At 55.1% G+C, this 14,906-nt stretch overlaps 1 protein-coding gene across 2 annotated transcripts; it reads left to right on the top strand.

Annotated features, from left to right (window-relative positions):
- Positions 1-2,177: 2,177 nt before the first annotated feature.
- LOC111169831 (beta-synuclein) lies at positions 2,178-14,880 on the top strand. Of its 2 annotated transcripts, XM_022564357.3 has the most exons (6): positions 2,178-2,471; positions 3,105-3,234; positions 6,075-6,116; positions 6,327-6,445; positions 10,311-10,400; positions 10,750-14,880. In XM_022564357.3, the coding sequence occupies exons 2-6, from the start codon at positions 3,114-3,116 to the stop codon at positions 10,780-10,782; spliced, it is 405 nt and encodes a 134-aa protein (XP_022420065.1). In that variant the 5' UTR covers positions 2,178-2,471; positions 3,105-3,113; the 3' UTR covers positions 10,783-14,880. The 2 variants fall into 2 exon arrangements, with proteins under 2 accessions (XP_022420065.1, XP_089761264.1); XM_089905138.1 differs by lacking the exon at positions 2,178-2,471 and having other exon boundaries at positions 3,055-3,234.
- The last annotated feature ends 26 nt before the right edge of the window (positions 14,881-14,906 follow it).

A 14,906-nucleotide genomic window follows, 5' to 3' on the forward strand; every position in this document is an offset into this window, starting at 1 on the left:
TGGATCTTCCTCAAAAAACTAACAATAGAGTTGCCATATGATCCAGCAATTCCATTCCTAGGCATATAGTGGGAGAAAACTATAATTCGAAAATATACATGCACCCCAATGTTCATAGCAGCACTATTTACAATATCCAAGACATGGAAACAACCTAAATGTCCATTGACAGATGAATGGACAAAGAAGATGTAGTACATGTATACAGTGGAATATTACTCAGCCATAAAAAAGAATGAAATACTGCTGTTTGCAGCAACATGGATGGACCAGGAGATTATCATGCGAAGTAAAGTCAGAAAGAGAAAGACAAATACCATATGATATCACTCACGTGTGGAATCTAAAATATAACACAAATGAACTTATCTATGAAAAAGAAACAGACTCACAGACATAGAGAACAGACTTGTGGTTGCCAAGGGGGCAGGGGGTGAGGGAGGGATGGATTGGGAGTTTGGGATTAGCAGATGCAAACTATTATATATAGAATGGATAAACAACAAGGTCCTACTGTGTAGCACAGGGAACTATATTCAATATCCTGTGATAAACCATAATTAAAAAGAATATGAAGAAGAATGTGTGTGTGTATATATATATATGTATAAGTGAATCACTTTGCTGTGCAATGGAAATTAACACATTGTAAATCAACTATACTTCAATAAAATAATTTTTTTTAATTGCCTAGCTCCACACATTACAGTTTGGCACCTTGCTTCTCTCACCTCACACCATGTCTTGTCACACTCCCACATCAGTACATATGGGTCTAGCCCATCCTTTCTAATGGCAGTACAGAGTCACACTGAGTGGATGAATCACAATTAACTAGCCAGTCCTCTACAGAGGGACATTTAGATTATTTTCAGTTTTTTGCTACAATAAACCAGGCTGCAGTGAACATCCTTGCACAAATGTCTTTGTGTGCTTGTATGGGTAGAGATCCAAGGGATGAATTCCTGGAAGAGGAACTGTTGGCTCCAAAGGAGCATGCATTTATGTCTTTGGTAAATGTTTCCAAATCACCTTCCAAAAAGCATGTAACAATTTGCAGCTCTACCAGCAATCTGGGAACATTTTTTTTTCCAGGCCCTGCGTAGTCTGGTTCCTGATTGCCCTCTCACACACCCTGCATTTCCAACCACAGTGCCTTTGCCCATGCTATGTCCACAGCCTAATATTCCCTTCCTCCCTTGTCTGCCAGATGAAATCACACAAGGCCCAGCTCTGATGTCACCTCCTCTGTACAGCCTTCTATGACTCCCTTGAGCTGTCAGAGTCCCCTTCCTCTGGGATCCCACAGCTTTTTGGTCATAATTCTGTCATATACCAACTAAGGACCTATGTGTGCCTGGCACTCTATGGCCATTTTGACAATCCAGACCATAACCACACTAAAAAGGATCATGTCCACCTCCTTCTCCCTCCCTCCTGGTTCTTCAGTCTTTTATCTGTTCCCAAGCACAGTCCTGCCTCAGGGCCTTTGCACTTGCAGTTCCCTCTCTATGGATCTTGCTCTCAAGCATCCCGGCCTTGGCGCCTCTCTGGGGTCTCTGCTCCCATTCACCTTCTCACAAAGGCCTCCCCTGACCAGTTGGTCTCAAGTGCCCCTCCTCTAGTAACTCTGGTTCATCTCCATTTCATCATCTTCATGACACTTCTCAGAAGCTGAAATAACCTTGTTTGGTTTAAGTGTTGACGTTTATTTTCTGTCCTGTGACCCATCTCTGCACACACAGAAACTCACCACTGTAAACTTCGAAGAGCAAGGGACCTTGTTTTCCTTTTCCCCTGTCTCCAGCCTCAAACCTGCCTGGCACCTAAGCGCTCAATAATCGTTCGTTGAATGAACCATCCGTATTTTACAGAAGAGGAAATTGACATTCAGAAAGGAGAGCTGAGTAGCCCAAGGTCCCACAGTTAATAAAACCACAGCTGAGATCCAAACAGGTCTGAACTCTAAAACCAACTGTACGTCCCTACTCAGCACGCCGCATTTTCTCCCTCACCAGACTAGACTCTTGGGAACAGGACTTGAGTCTGACGACGCTCCGGGTTCCCCAGCGGCTTGTCTCGGGCCCGCCCCGTGAGGCTTGCGGGCTCCGCGGAGATGTCACCCTCCCCGCCCCCCGTCAGTCAGGCCGAGGGGTGGCGCGGCCGCCAGTGGGGGCGCTGAGCTCAGAGCTGCCGCAGCGCCCCAGCCAGAGCAGAAGCGCGCGAGCGAGCAGGGCGCTAGGAGCGAGCGGTGGCTGGCGACGCACCCAAGGCCAGGGCACTACTGCGCCCCGGCTCAGGGCTCACGCCCCGCCTGCTGCAGACCAAACTGAGCGCCTGGCCACGGCCCGATACCCCATCGGCCCCGAGCCCACCCCAGCCCATCCTAGCCGAGCCCCTGCATCCGCCTGCCGCTGCTGCAGCCGCAGCCGCAGCCGCAGCTCCATCCCCAGCCCGGAACCCGCATCCAGGTGAGGCGGCCGCGCTCCGGGCACCCGGGCTGAGGAAAGGGCTGGGAATGGAGAGGGAACTGGATGGGATGGGGAAGGGGCTGGAGAACGGAAAGAGGACGCCGGTGGGTGCCTGTCAGTGTGCGCCCCGGGGTATGTGTCTCTGTTGCTCGGTGTCTGCCACTGCCTGGGTGGCCGTGTGGACGTGCGTCCGCGGCCGTGTGGCCCCTGTGTGTCAGAGTGTCCGTGCGCTTTTGAACGCCTGCATGTCCTGTGTGTGCACGTGAGCGTGTCCATGGAGTATGTTTGTGTGCATGGCCGTGTGACTTTGTCGTGTGTGTACAGACAGGCCCCGGGGCTTCGCGCCTTGCCCAGCGCCTTGCCCAGCACTCCGGTTCCGCGGGGCTGCAGGTTGCAGGGCCCCGGATAACCGAGGCGGTGGCCTCTCCTGCGTCCCCGGTTTCAAGGACGCTAGGACTCGCTGCGGCCCTGTGGCCTAGCGCTGGGGAGGGGGTAAGGCGGGAGGGAGTTCCGGGCCCGGAAGGGCGCCTTCGGTCTCTGGAGGGAGGGGAGGGGACACCAGCGTCTCTCCGGAAGGGCTGGGATGAGAATGCGGGGCCAGCACATCCGTGCCCGTGTGTTCGCCCTCCTCAGGCCGCCAGGATGGACGTGTTCATGAAGGGCCTGTCCATGGCCAAGGAGGGCGTCGTGGCCGCCGCGGAGAAAACCAAGCAGGGGGTCACCGAGGCCGCGGAGAAGACCAAGGAGGGTGTCCTCTACGTTGGTGGGCGAGGGGCGGGGCTTCCGGGGTGCAGGGGTTTGGTGTCCTCCGAGGGAGTGGAGCCGAGGTCCTTAGAAGGAGGGAGTGGGGGGTCTGGGCAGGAGAATATGAGTCAGCAGATGGGGCTGGGTCAGCAGGGGTCACTGAAGGCATAGCCAGTGATGGAACCTGGGCCAGTGATGAGACTGACTGGAGGGGGAATGGGGGAAAGATTGGTGAGGGTGGGGTTCAGCTGAAAGTCCAGGGACCAAGGCGGGGATCAAAGGAGACAGCCTTCTTTTCCTTATTCTTCCCATTATTAATAGTTACCTGGTGCTGAGCCCTTACTCTCTGCCAAGTACCCTGTGAAATACATCCATAACATCTATTACCTCATTTAATGCTCCCTGCCCATCCACAGACCAGGGAAACTGGGGCTTCCCAGAGGTTTAACTATCTTGGTCAAGGTCACAGCTGATAAAACGCGAAGCTGGAGTTTGAGCCAAGCTTTATGGACTCCAAAATGCCCCCTCCCCTTGCTGTGCTCCCCCCAGTATTGTTGGGGCTCCCTCCCAGCCCTCCTCTCCAGCTACTTCCACCTCTGAATCGCTCTCTGGGTCTCCCTCCTCCCAGCAGTTCCACCACTGGCATCTCTCCTCTGGGTGCACCCTCCTTGCAGCTGACAGCTGTCATCAGGAGAAAGTCCAAGTGGTTAAAATGTCTCACCCTAAGTGGGAAAAAAGAGGGAGCCTGCAGGATCATTTGCATAAAGTGGGGCAAGACACTGATTGAATTCTGTCTGCTGATTCAGGGCTTAACTTGTGCGGCCCGTAGAATTATCTCCTATTTAGGCTGTAGAGGGCTGGTTAACTTGCCCAGGGTTTTGGCAGACTTGGAGTTGTGATAATTCGAAAAATACTTATTGACCACCTACTATGTGCTGGTAGGTGCCGGCTCTCCTGATAGTGATGCCAAATATTCCAGTAGTGGGATTTGACATCCAGTGGCTGGGGTGGGGGCCACTTTGGTAAGGTAAACAAAGAGGGTAACATCTGAGCTGAGCCCGAAGAATAAGGAGGTTGGGAAGGGGGTGCAGAAAAGCAGGTGCAAAGGCCCTGGAATGGGCTGAAGGATACTGGATTCGAGAGCAGAGGGCAGAAAGCAGTGGTAGGAAATGAGATCAGAAAGGTGGGCAAGAGCCAGTTCATGAGTGGCCCCTGCAGGCCCGGGCAAAGCATTATTATAATTGCCATGATAGACTGTAAGCCAGGGACCAACAGGATCTGACTTCAGAATGGAAAGTCCCTCAGGCCTCTGGGGACAGAACAAATTGCAGGGAGGCCCGCTGGGTGGTAACATAGTTGCCAGATGAGGGTGGTTGGAGCTAGGGCAGAGGTGATGGAGACTGGGAGAAGGCTTGAGCTCACACCTGCTGGACCCCAGCTCTGGCCTCCCTCTTCCCTCCTCCCTTCTCCCTCAGCCCTTTCACTCCTGTGGACCCCTGGCACCCCTGACACTGTGTCCTTGCTAACAGACTCGGCCCCTCCCTTTCCCCTTAGATGGGCACCTCCTACTCCTCCCCCTGACCAGGAACTCCTGATGGCCCCCAGTTCTTACTCATCAAAGCCTCAGCTCCCTGTAGCCTAGCATTCAATGTGCTTCGTGGCCCTGCCTCAGTTTCCATTGCTTTGAGCACACAGAACCCGTCGATGTGCTCCGCTCAGGCCCTGAAAACACACCTCTCTATGCCTTGCCCACATGGTTCCCTGTGCCTGGAACACCCTCCTCAGCCTGCTTTCTGCTTTCTGCATATCCCATATCCCTGCAAATCCCCATTTGTCAAGACCCAGGCAGTGCCCCCTCCCCCATCATGCACCCCCTGGAGGCTGGAAGTCCTCTCCCCACTGCTTGAGGTCCAGGGCACCAATTCTGCTCTTCTCTTTCCTCCATCTGACAGTGAGCCATTGGCCTGGAACCTGAATCAGAGCAGGTGCCAACAAGCATTTGTGGGAGGAATAAATGGATGTGCATGCACAACCCCTGATCCCTGCGAGTCTCTGGGTCTAACTGGACTTAGCCCTGAGAATCCTGTCTTCTTGCACCCTCCTCCTGCCAGCCTCAGCTGGCCCAGACACCCGTTTCTGGCTCTGTCAGTTGTTGTCTGGGTTGCCAAATCCTCAGGATGGGAGACAGCCCACTCCCCTGAGGGCATCCACCCCCCACCACCTCAGGTTAGGATCTCTTGCCTTTCCCAGTTGCTACACTCCTGGAAAGACCCAGCCAATGCCATGGGTGTCAGTTACCATCTTCAAGTCACCCTTATACACCCATTCTGCATCTAAGACTCTCCCAACTTTGGCCAGAAGGAGGGATTTGCACTCTAGTTAGAAGAGGGTCTTTAGAAGAAATGGAGCGAGGAATGTTGGGATGTGAGTGTCCTCGGGTAGGATGTGGGGAGTTATGCATCAGGGGCACCAGGGGCACCTTTCCAAATACAGAGCCTTTTTTCCCCGCCCCCAGTTCCACCCCCCTTCCACCCGCATCTGCTCCCACCCTGGGCAGAGGATTAAATGAACCGGCGCAGGTAGAGTGCTTTCCCAGTGCTGGCGCTCAGGCAACATCCACCAGAGGTGTGGGTATCATATCAGGTGGGGGTGATAGGGGACAGAGAGTGGGGAGAACTGGAAGTCCTGATGATATAGGCATGGGGGGCACTTGTGGGATTTGGGAGCCCAAGGAGGCAGTGAAGGGCCAGGATGCCCACTGCTGACTGGGTCCCTCTGCCCATTCTGTAACCGCTGTGCTTGCTGGAGTCTGTTCCCTTGGCTCAGAGCCCTTATGTGTGCTCATTTTTGTCCCCATAGGAAGCAAGACCCGAGAAGGGGTTGTACAAGGAGTGGCCTCAGGTACCGGCCCAGCCCTGCTCAGCCCTGTGTCCTCACCCTGGCCTGGGATCTGGCTGGCCCCCAGAGACTGCGGGGGAGGGGTGGTGGAAGAGGGCACCCCTAAGGCTTCCTGGGGGTGTGCTCCATGGGAAGGCAGGCCCTGGGACACTATGGAGGAGGGTGGCATCTATGCCTGCTTCACCCTGGCCCCCAACCCCCTCCCTGACGCAGTGGCTGAGAAAACCAAGGAGCAGGCATCTCATCTGGGAGGAGCTGTGTTCTCTGGGGCTGGGAATATCGCAGCAGCCACAGGCCTGGTGAAGAAGGAGGAATTTCCCACCGATCTGAAGGTGAGCTATCCTTCCAACACACACACAACACACACATACACACACACACACACACGTGCCAGGCACACCCATAAACCTGCCACCAGGCTCCCTGCTCCCCAAGCCAGCCTGGGGCACAAGCCACCTTGCCTCATGTTCTGCAGGGCCCTGCTAGACGCAGCTCAGAATGAGTCTGCATGAAGCTGTGTACGGGCATGGCACTCCCCGTGACTATGACCTAGATCTGGCTGGATACATGTATCCTGATTGTGAGAGTCATCTGGACCGCTTTTGGCCTCATCCACATATGTCTCTGATTGTTCACTCATGTCTTTTCAGTCAACAAGTATTCATGCTAGAGAGGGATTGTTCTAGGGGTTACGACAGAATAGGTTCCTACATTCATGGAGCTGACACTCTAGTGGGAGAAGATACAGTAAAAAGCTAACCAGTAAGCAAGATGGTTTCAGACAGGGGTATGTGCTATGAAGAAAAGACAACAAGAGTGAGGGGATAGACAGTCAAGGGGTGAGGGGGCTACTTTAAGTTGGGAAGGCTTCTCTGAGGAGGTGACCTTAGAGCTGACACCCAAGGGATGAGGCAAGCCATGTGGAAAGTATATTTCAGGCAGTAGGAAGAACACGTGCAAAGGCCCTGAGGCAGGCATGAGCAGAAGTGGGCCATGGGGAGGGGTGAACTGTGTGTCACACATTTGTGCAGACATGTTACCCCAGGCAAGTGGTGGCGGCTACCCACGTGTGCAGGAAGTCAGATACCTCATTAGGACACGCTGTAGGGTGAGAGCTGTGAGCTCTGGAGCCCCACAGAGCTGGATCTGAATCCTAACTCCACTACTTCCTGTGTGACCCTGAGCAGGTCCCATCATGTCTCTGAGCCTGATTCTTTGCCTCTAAGACGGGAGATGAGCACAAGAGGACTTTTAGGTAGATTAGAGATAATGTAGCTCAGAGGTTCTCAAAAACTTAAGTGTGCATTAGATCACCAGGAGGCCAGGTTAAAATACAGACTGTTGGTCCCATCCCTAGAATTTCTGATTCAGCAGGTCTGTGGGGCTCGAGAATTTGCATGTTTAACAAGTACCTGGGTGATATTGATGCTGCAGGTCCAGGGATCACACTTTGAGAACTACTGATGTAAAAACCCTGGATGGCATAGTGAGTGCTCGGTAAGAGATGATGGCCCCACGATCACATGGTCAGCCTGTGTGCACCCTCAAGGTCTTGTGTCACCATAGGTGTGCTAGGACAGTGCACTCTGTGGGTCTATATGATGTCTGTAGAGACACGCCTCCCATGGGGTGCTCTGTGTTGTCCACGTGTAAGTGCAGACTCCGCCTCAGTGGGGGTGGGGCTTTCTTCAGCGTGATCAGGAGATCAGTGTGCATTCAGCATGAGGGTATCCATGCTGAGGAGATCCCACAGCACCCTCCACTCCAGACATTTTGCACAGTTGGTCCCTTCCCCTGTCTGAAAGCTGGGACTTGACTCAGAAGTTCTGGTTCAAGTCCTGTCTCTGCATTTTATCAGCTGTGTGACTTCCCATTTCTTATCCTTATGTTTCCAGTGATTGCTCCCATTCACTGATCTCTTGTGTGGGTAGGCACTGTTCTAGATATTGTACATGGAGTCTCTCATTGAATCTTCACAACATCCCTGTAAAGAAGGCATCACAATTAGCCCATTTTACAGATGAAGGAACTGAGGCTCAGAGAGGTAAAATGACTTGCCCAAGATCACAAATCCTGACTGCCCCCCTGAGAAGGTGGTTGGGAGGATAAGCTCAGGTTCATGTCACTGTAGTCCCTTGGTGCCAACATGGGGCCAGGCCCAGCGCTGAGAGCTGGGATGCGGAGAAGGCAGGTCTGGGCCTGAGCTCTCAGCTCAAGGCTTGGTGGGGGCCTTGCACAGAACCATTTCTCTCAGGCTGCCTTCCTCTTACCAGCACTTGTTGACACTTCAAGCCTCCTCTCTTAAGGGAGCTCAAGATCATAGACTTACAATCCAAAGCCAGGCCTTTGGGGCCACTGGCCCATGGAGAACCCATGCAAGCTGGGGGCGCAAGTTTCTGTCTCTACCTCCCAGTTTGCTCACATACGTTATCATAGAAGCCTCCCCATATGCATACAAAGCAGAGACACCATCCCATTTCCCACCCGAGGCAGCTGAGATCAGAGGTAAAACGACTTACCTAATGCCAAAGAGGTAGTGAATGGCCAGGCTAGGATGGTTTTTAAGTGAACTTTTTATTGAAGTACAGCATTCATGCAGAAAGCACGCAGCTCCATGAAATTTTCACAAATTCAACTCTCCCCAAGTAACCAGCACCCAGATCAAGACACAGAACATCAGCCCCTTGGAAGCCTCCCTTACACCTCCTCCCAGTCCCTACTCCCGGGGCCAAGACTAGGGTGAGAGAAGTGAGGTATCTGGGGCACAAAATTTAAGGGAGGATGCTTATTCCAGGGTCTCCTTTGCACCCCAGGCACCTGACTCTCCTCACCTTTGTCCTGGCCCTGTCTCCCCCCGCACAGCTAATTGCTTCCTGACTTCTATCACCACAAATAAGTTGGGTGTTTTTCAGCTTCACAGAAATGTTATCCTAGAGCACATGCTCTTCTGTACCTGGCTTCTTTCATTCATCAGTAAGCGTGAGAGTCAACCATGCTGTGGTGTGCACTGTGGTTCCCCATCCTTGAGGTGAAGTAACCACTGTGTGATAGGATGACAGAGCACACATCCATTCTACTGTTGTTGGACATTTGTTTCCCAATAATGTGCAGAGCTGGGATTCTTAATAGTCTGTTTCTTTCCTGGGTTCTGGTCATAGCTGGGTGACTTTGGGCAAACTAACATTTCCCCCCTCCTGGACCTTGATGGACCCACCTGTAACTGGGGAAAGTGAGCCAGGCCAGGAGCGTAACCTCATGTGCCCACAGGGCCCATGACAGGTAATGTGAAGGAGCTGAAGCTACCTGGATGGAGCCGGAGCAACTTGAGTGTAGAGGTGCCAGCCCTCCAGGGTCCCAAGATTCTCACCTCTGTCCAGTAGGGAGGGACAGTGGTTACATGTGGAAGTGGGGGAGGTGGGGTGCCCCTTGCCTACAGGTTCCCCCACACGTGGCCTTGTGCAGCCGTGCCTGGACCTCAGGTTACTGTGAGTGCCCACGTGTGCAGTCAGCTCAGTCCCATGTTTGTGCACATACATGTGCTCGCCCACAGGGGACTGGCCATGTGTCTGGCAGCCCCCTATTTGCGTGCCTGCTGGTCTGCACCGGTCTGGACAGCAGATGCAGTGGGGAGGGGAGAGTCTTAGCTCACACATCCAAGCAACACCATGAGCTGTCGCTTCCAGCTTATCTTAAAATAGCAACAGCTGAAGAAACCAGGCCACACAGGGCCCTGGGGGAGGGATGGGTGGAAAGTGGCAGGGGAATGGCTCAGAGCCCCTGCTCAGCCCTGTCCCTGAGCCTCCATCTCCCTCCAGGGTTATCTCTGGGGACCTGATACGCACCCCCTCACAGAGCTGACACAAAGAGGGTAGGGGTAAATGGGTGACTGAGTGTGCCATCTATCTCCCCATCCCACCCAGTCCATATGATGGGAGCACAGGAGGCTGCCACGTGCTGGGGAGAGGGGTATGGAGAGCCCTCTCCCCCTCGCCACCCCCAGCTTCAAGCCATAATTGGAGGAATTTCACTCCTCCATCCCACTTCCAAGGCACTCCAAATAAACAATTTAATTAAAAATTCTGGTTGCATTGCCAACAAAGCCTAGCTTTCCCCCAATCAACCAAAAGCTTCCCAAGGTAGGAATTTGAGGGGCATCACCAGCTGGCCTCATGGGCACTGTCTCTTCTCTGCCTGCAGCCAGAGGAAGTGGCCCAGGAAGCTGCAGAGGAGCCGCTGATTGAGCCCCTGATGGAGCCAGAAGGGGAGAGTTATGAGGAACCGCCCCAGGTGAGGGGTGTCAAGGCTGGGTGGGGCTTTGGGCATCCCCAGCTGGGGTGGGAGGTTCCTGGCAGGATAAGGTTAGGCCTGGGAGCTTCAAGCCCCCCTTTTCTAGAACCCAGACACCAGAGGTGGCAGCAGGGAGGGAGGACAGATGGGGCCTAGCACTGGGCGCCAGGCACCCCTGCCCAGAACATCCCAGATGTCCTCAACTTCCAGGTTTCTCTTCTGCCCAGGGAGAGGGACATGCACTATTCCTCCTTGAGGGGTAGGGGTCTCTGGGCCGGGCCTGGCCACTTGGTCTCCAACCCCTTCCTCTTTTGCTCTTCTCCACTCCACCCCCATCCCTCTGATGCAGGAGGAGTATCGGGAGTATGAGCCAGAGGCGTAAGGGCCCAGGACGGCCCCCCACCAGCAGCACAATCCCTTCCCTGTCCCGTGCCCCGCCCCCCAGAGCCAGGGTTGTCCTTCTACCCCTTCCCCTTAAAACACGAGATCTTCCTTCGCTCCGAGGCGCCCCCTCGGAGCCTGTGTTAGAGTCTGTCTGTCTCACCTGCTCGCGACCAACCCTGGGGCGTGGACAGGGCCGGGGCTGCGGCCACGGCTGGTAGCCTCGCCCCACCTATGTTGCCCCCTCCCCACCCCATCCCATCCCATCCAGTGTCTGCGCGGATGTAGCATGTTCGATGTGTTTTTAAACGAGTCGGAAAGCAGCGGCTCCCCTCCACCCCCGACAGAGGCTCTCTGAGGGGCCCCGGGCAGTCCCAGAACCCCCCCACACCCGCATTCCCACATCGACCCCAAGAACCTTTTTTTTTTAACCAAAACCAGGAGCCAGGCTGTGCCATGCCCCTCCCCCAGCCGGCCCGGTCCGAGCGCGGGCGTCGTGTGTCGTGATTGTGGCATGGAGAGTCCCCCACCCCCGTGTGAGCGTGTCCCGGGCGGGCGGGCCCGGCCGCCCCCCGGGTGTCCATGAATAAAGCCAATCTGTCTGTAGCAGGCGCCGCACGGGCAGGGCTGGGCTGGGCTGGGCCCCGGATGGGGACGACCGACAGGCTTCCACGTCCCAGCCTGCCCCACGCCCCTCTTTGGAGCCCGGCACACTCAGCCCAGGTACAAGACTGACCACATCTGGCCTCAGCTCCTACCCGCCCCGCACCCCCGGGGGACGACCTGGTTGGAGGGGTTCCCCCCAGGTTGGGCCACGCTGCGGGCTGGGAGGCGGGAAGGCGGCCTCGGGCGCCACCTACTGGACAGTAAAGCTCCTACTGGGCGTGCTGGGCGGAGGGAAGTCCGCTGCAGCCAAGGCGCAGGGCCGACGGGCTCAAGGCGCATGCAGCGCAGGCGCCTCGATGATCACGCACGCGCGGTCCAGCGTGCACGCACGCTGGCCGACACGTGCAGACCAGCCTGCGTTGCACACGCGCCGCGATGAAGCTCTGGGAAAACAGCAGCGCGGTCACTGGAAGAAGCTGCTTCGCTCAAACCTTTCCCCGCGAGAACGCTGATACGCACATACCCCTGCGCACACCTGCTCACCGCAGAAAAACTCATCCCAGGGGAGGGGAAATGGGCAGTTGCCACGGAAAAAAGCAGAGTTCGGGCAACCAGTGCTCCTCCCTTCCCGGAAAGGAGTCCGAAAGTTTGCGACCTCGGCTGAGGTGAGCAAGGGTATGCAGAAATCTGGGAAGCCGACCAGGCGCCTTGAGCGGATGAGTATTGGCACTAGAGGGCCCCCAACACCGCCGCGGTGCAGGGAAGTAGGGGGGCGGAGATGCCGCCTTGCTGCGCAGCGGCCCCTCCTCCATCAAGGCGAAGGCACTGCTCTGATTGGCACAGAAGTTCCCCCGCCCCAACCTGTGATAGGCCCCGCCCCCGACGATGCAGCGCTCTTGCTCTCTTTTGCCGCAGCCGCGGGCTAACTTGACTCACCCATGCGGAAGCCCGGCTCTGCTTTGCCGCAATAACCCCCATTCTTGCCTGAGGAAGACCCAGCCCCTTCTCTGCCAGGTCCGACCTCCTTTCCGACTCAAACCTTGCTTCGCCCCTTCAGCCCCAAGGGCTGGAAGGAGCTTGCTGTATTCAGTCAACCGCCAGGTGTTTAGCGCCCCCTCCTTCCCTGAGTTGTTCGGGGCGGGGGGTGGTGCCTGGCTCGAGAAGGCCTTGCACGCTGGGGGAGACCGGGGTCCACTCGGGTCACCTTGGCCTGCAGTGTACGAGCCTTTACTTCTGGAAGTAGGAGGCTTATGGCAGACGTGTGTGTAGGGAGAACAAACCGGTGGACTCCAATTCTCTGGCTCAACGTGGCGGGTTCCAGGATGCCCAGATCCTTTTTGGCTGAATTAAGACATTATTTACAACCCACAGTCAGCAGGGATTGCAAACTCGTGGCCCTTAGGTTGAATTTGGCCTGTAGAGATGTTTAATTTTCTAGCACAAGGTTTAAATATTTTTCATTTGATTCCAGTTGGCGACAGTCCCTTTCCCTCCCTGTTGTGTGCCTCCCATCCACTTCACTCATTTTCATGAACTGCCTGACCTCTGAGGAATTTGAGTTTGCCAACCCCTTGCCAGCTACCAGCACCTGATATCCATTTTTAGATGCCCAAACCAGGTTCACCATCTGGCTTGTGAAGAGGTTTATTCCTCGTTCCCGGGTGCCAAGCCACACACCTGGTTTTCTGAGCTTGATTTTCTGCTCAGAGACCAGTATTCTCATGTGCAGAGGTCACTTTAAATGCATTCCAGGCACAAGCCCAGAAGTGACAACGGAAGATGCCAGCCCTGTGTCAGACCGAATTCCTGACTGTGAGTGCCTGTGTGAGCACACACAGCTCATGGGCTCCACCCTCAGGACAGGGACAGAGCCATTTCCCCAGTGCCCAGTATCTCCCAGGCATCCAGCACTTGCCTCCATTCATTTCACTTGAAACTGTCCTCAAGGATTCCTTATTAGCCCCAATTTATGGATGAGAGAATGGAGGCCAGAGAGGCAGAGTTACCTGCCCTAGGTCACATTGCTGGGAAGTGGCAAAGGCCACATCCAGCCCCGAGCCTGACTCCGAAGCCCAGTTCCTTTGGAATTTTCCAAAAGGGACTTGCTCTGAGGGGAGACAAACAAAACCCACCAACGACAGGGAAATGTGGAGGCAGCAGAGTGTAGATAACAGATGCTTGCGCAATTTCATGGAGACTGCAAGTGAGACTGTGTGTGTGGGGGGGGTGTGTTGAGTGTGCACACTTACATATGGATGCAGGTGTATCTCTGTTCACACGTGTACATGGAGGTTGCCCACACGTTGTGTGCATTTAGTCATTCGACAGTGTGTGTTGCTCACCTGCTGTGTTCTTAGAAGTAAGGGGCTGCAGGGAACAGCCCTGCAGGTCACTGCCCTGGCAGAACTCATGTCCATGGATCAGCAAATATATGGATCAAGATAATTTTGGGTTTTATGGAGAACATAAAACAGAGCAGGGCTTCCCTGGTGGCGCAGTGGTTGAGAGTCCGCCTGCCGATGCGGGGGAGGCGGGGTCGTGCCCCGGTCCTGGAGGATCCCACGTGCTGCGGAGCGGCTGGGCCCGTAAGCCATGGCCGCTGAGCCTGCGTGTCCAGAGCCTGTGCTCCGCAACGGGAGAGGCCACGGCGGTGAGAGGCCCGCGTACCGCAAAAAAAAAAAAAAAAAAACAGAGCAATGTGATAGAATGTGACACAGTAAGGGTGGTGACCAGCATTCAATTGCGTGGTCAGGTCAAGCGTCTAAGGAGGCGAGGTAGAGCTGAAACCTGAATGAAAAGGAAGTGGCCTGGGAAATCTGGGGAGGGCGAGCATCACAGCACAGGAAGAGCCCTGCTGCGTCTTTGTGGACACGGTGTGTGTGGTTGGCGAGGCCACGCCTGGCCAGGCCTCTGAGATCTGTGGGTCCAGCCCCACCCCACCTGGTTCACACCTTCCTTTCCTTAGCCTGCTTCTTTCCTTCACCTGGACATCTGCCTGCAACTCTGCCTGTTGAAATCCTTCCCTCTTCTGAGCTTCCCCTAGTTCTCTAACCAGAACTGACTCCTCATTGTCACCCCCATCCGCTCAGCTGTGCACACGGAGACCCCCTCCTCACACATGTCAGCATTCTGTGGACCTTTGCCGGCTGGGTAACCTGAAACTGCCCTCTCTCCTGATGAAGGGATGGGGGCTGTCCCTGTGCCCCACCATTCACCCATCTCCCTCCCTGTCTTCCCGCCCCCACCCTTAGTAATGTGGCTCCACAGCCTTCTCTGGAACTTTATTTTTGTTTTCTCCCTTCCCTATTTTTAGCTCTCTCCCCTCCGAACCATCCCTGCATCCATCCTGTTGCCTAGAAACCAGCTCTGGGCTGAGGGTGGGGGAAGGCCAGGCCGAGCCCAGGCTGGGGGAAGGAAGAGCTGTCACCCACTCCCCTTCTTGGTACTGCCCCCAGGTTCCCAGAAGCCCACCTGCCCTCTGCCCAGTACCCACAGGTGTTTTTTAAAGATAAAACAAAA

This window comes from Delphinapterus leucas, unplaced genomic scaffold, assembly GCF_059928025.1.
Source record: "Delphinapterus leucas isolate spDelLeu-1000000601 "Yukka" unplaced genomic scaffold, BTC_Dleu_Yukka2 spDelLeu_asBTCV2_sq25, whole genome shotgun sequence".
Taxonomy (NCBI): domain Eukaryota; kingdom Metazoa; phylum Chordata; class Mammalia; order Artiodactyla; family Monodontidae; genus Delphinapterus; species Delphinapterus leucas.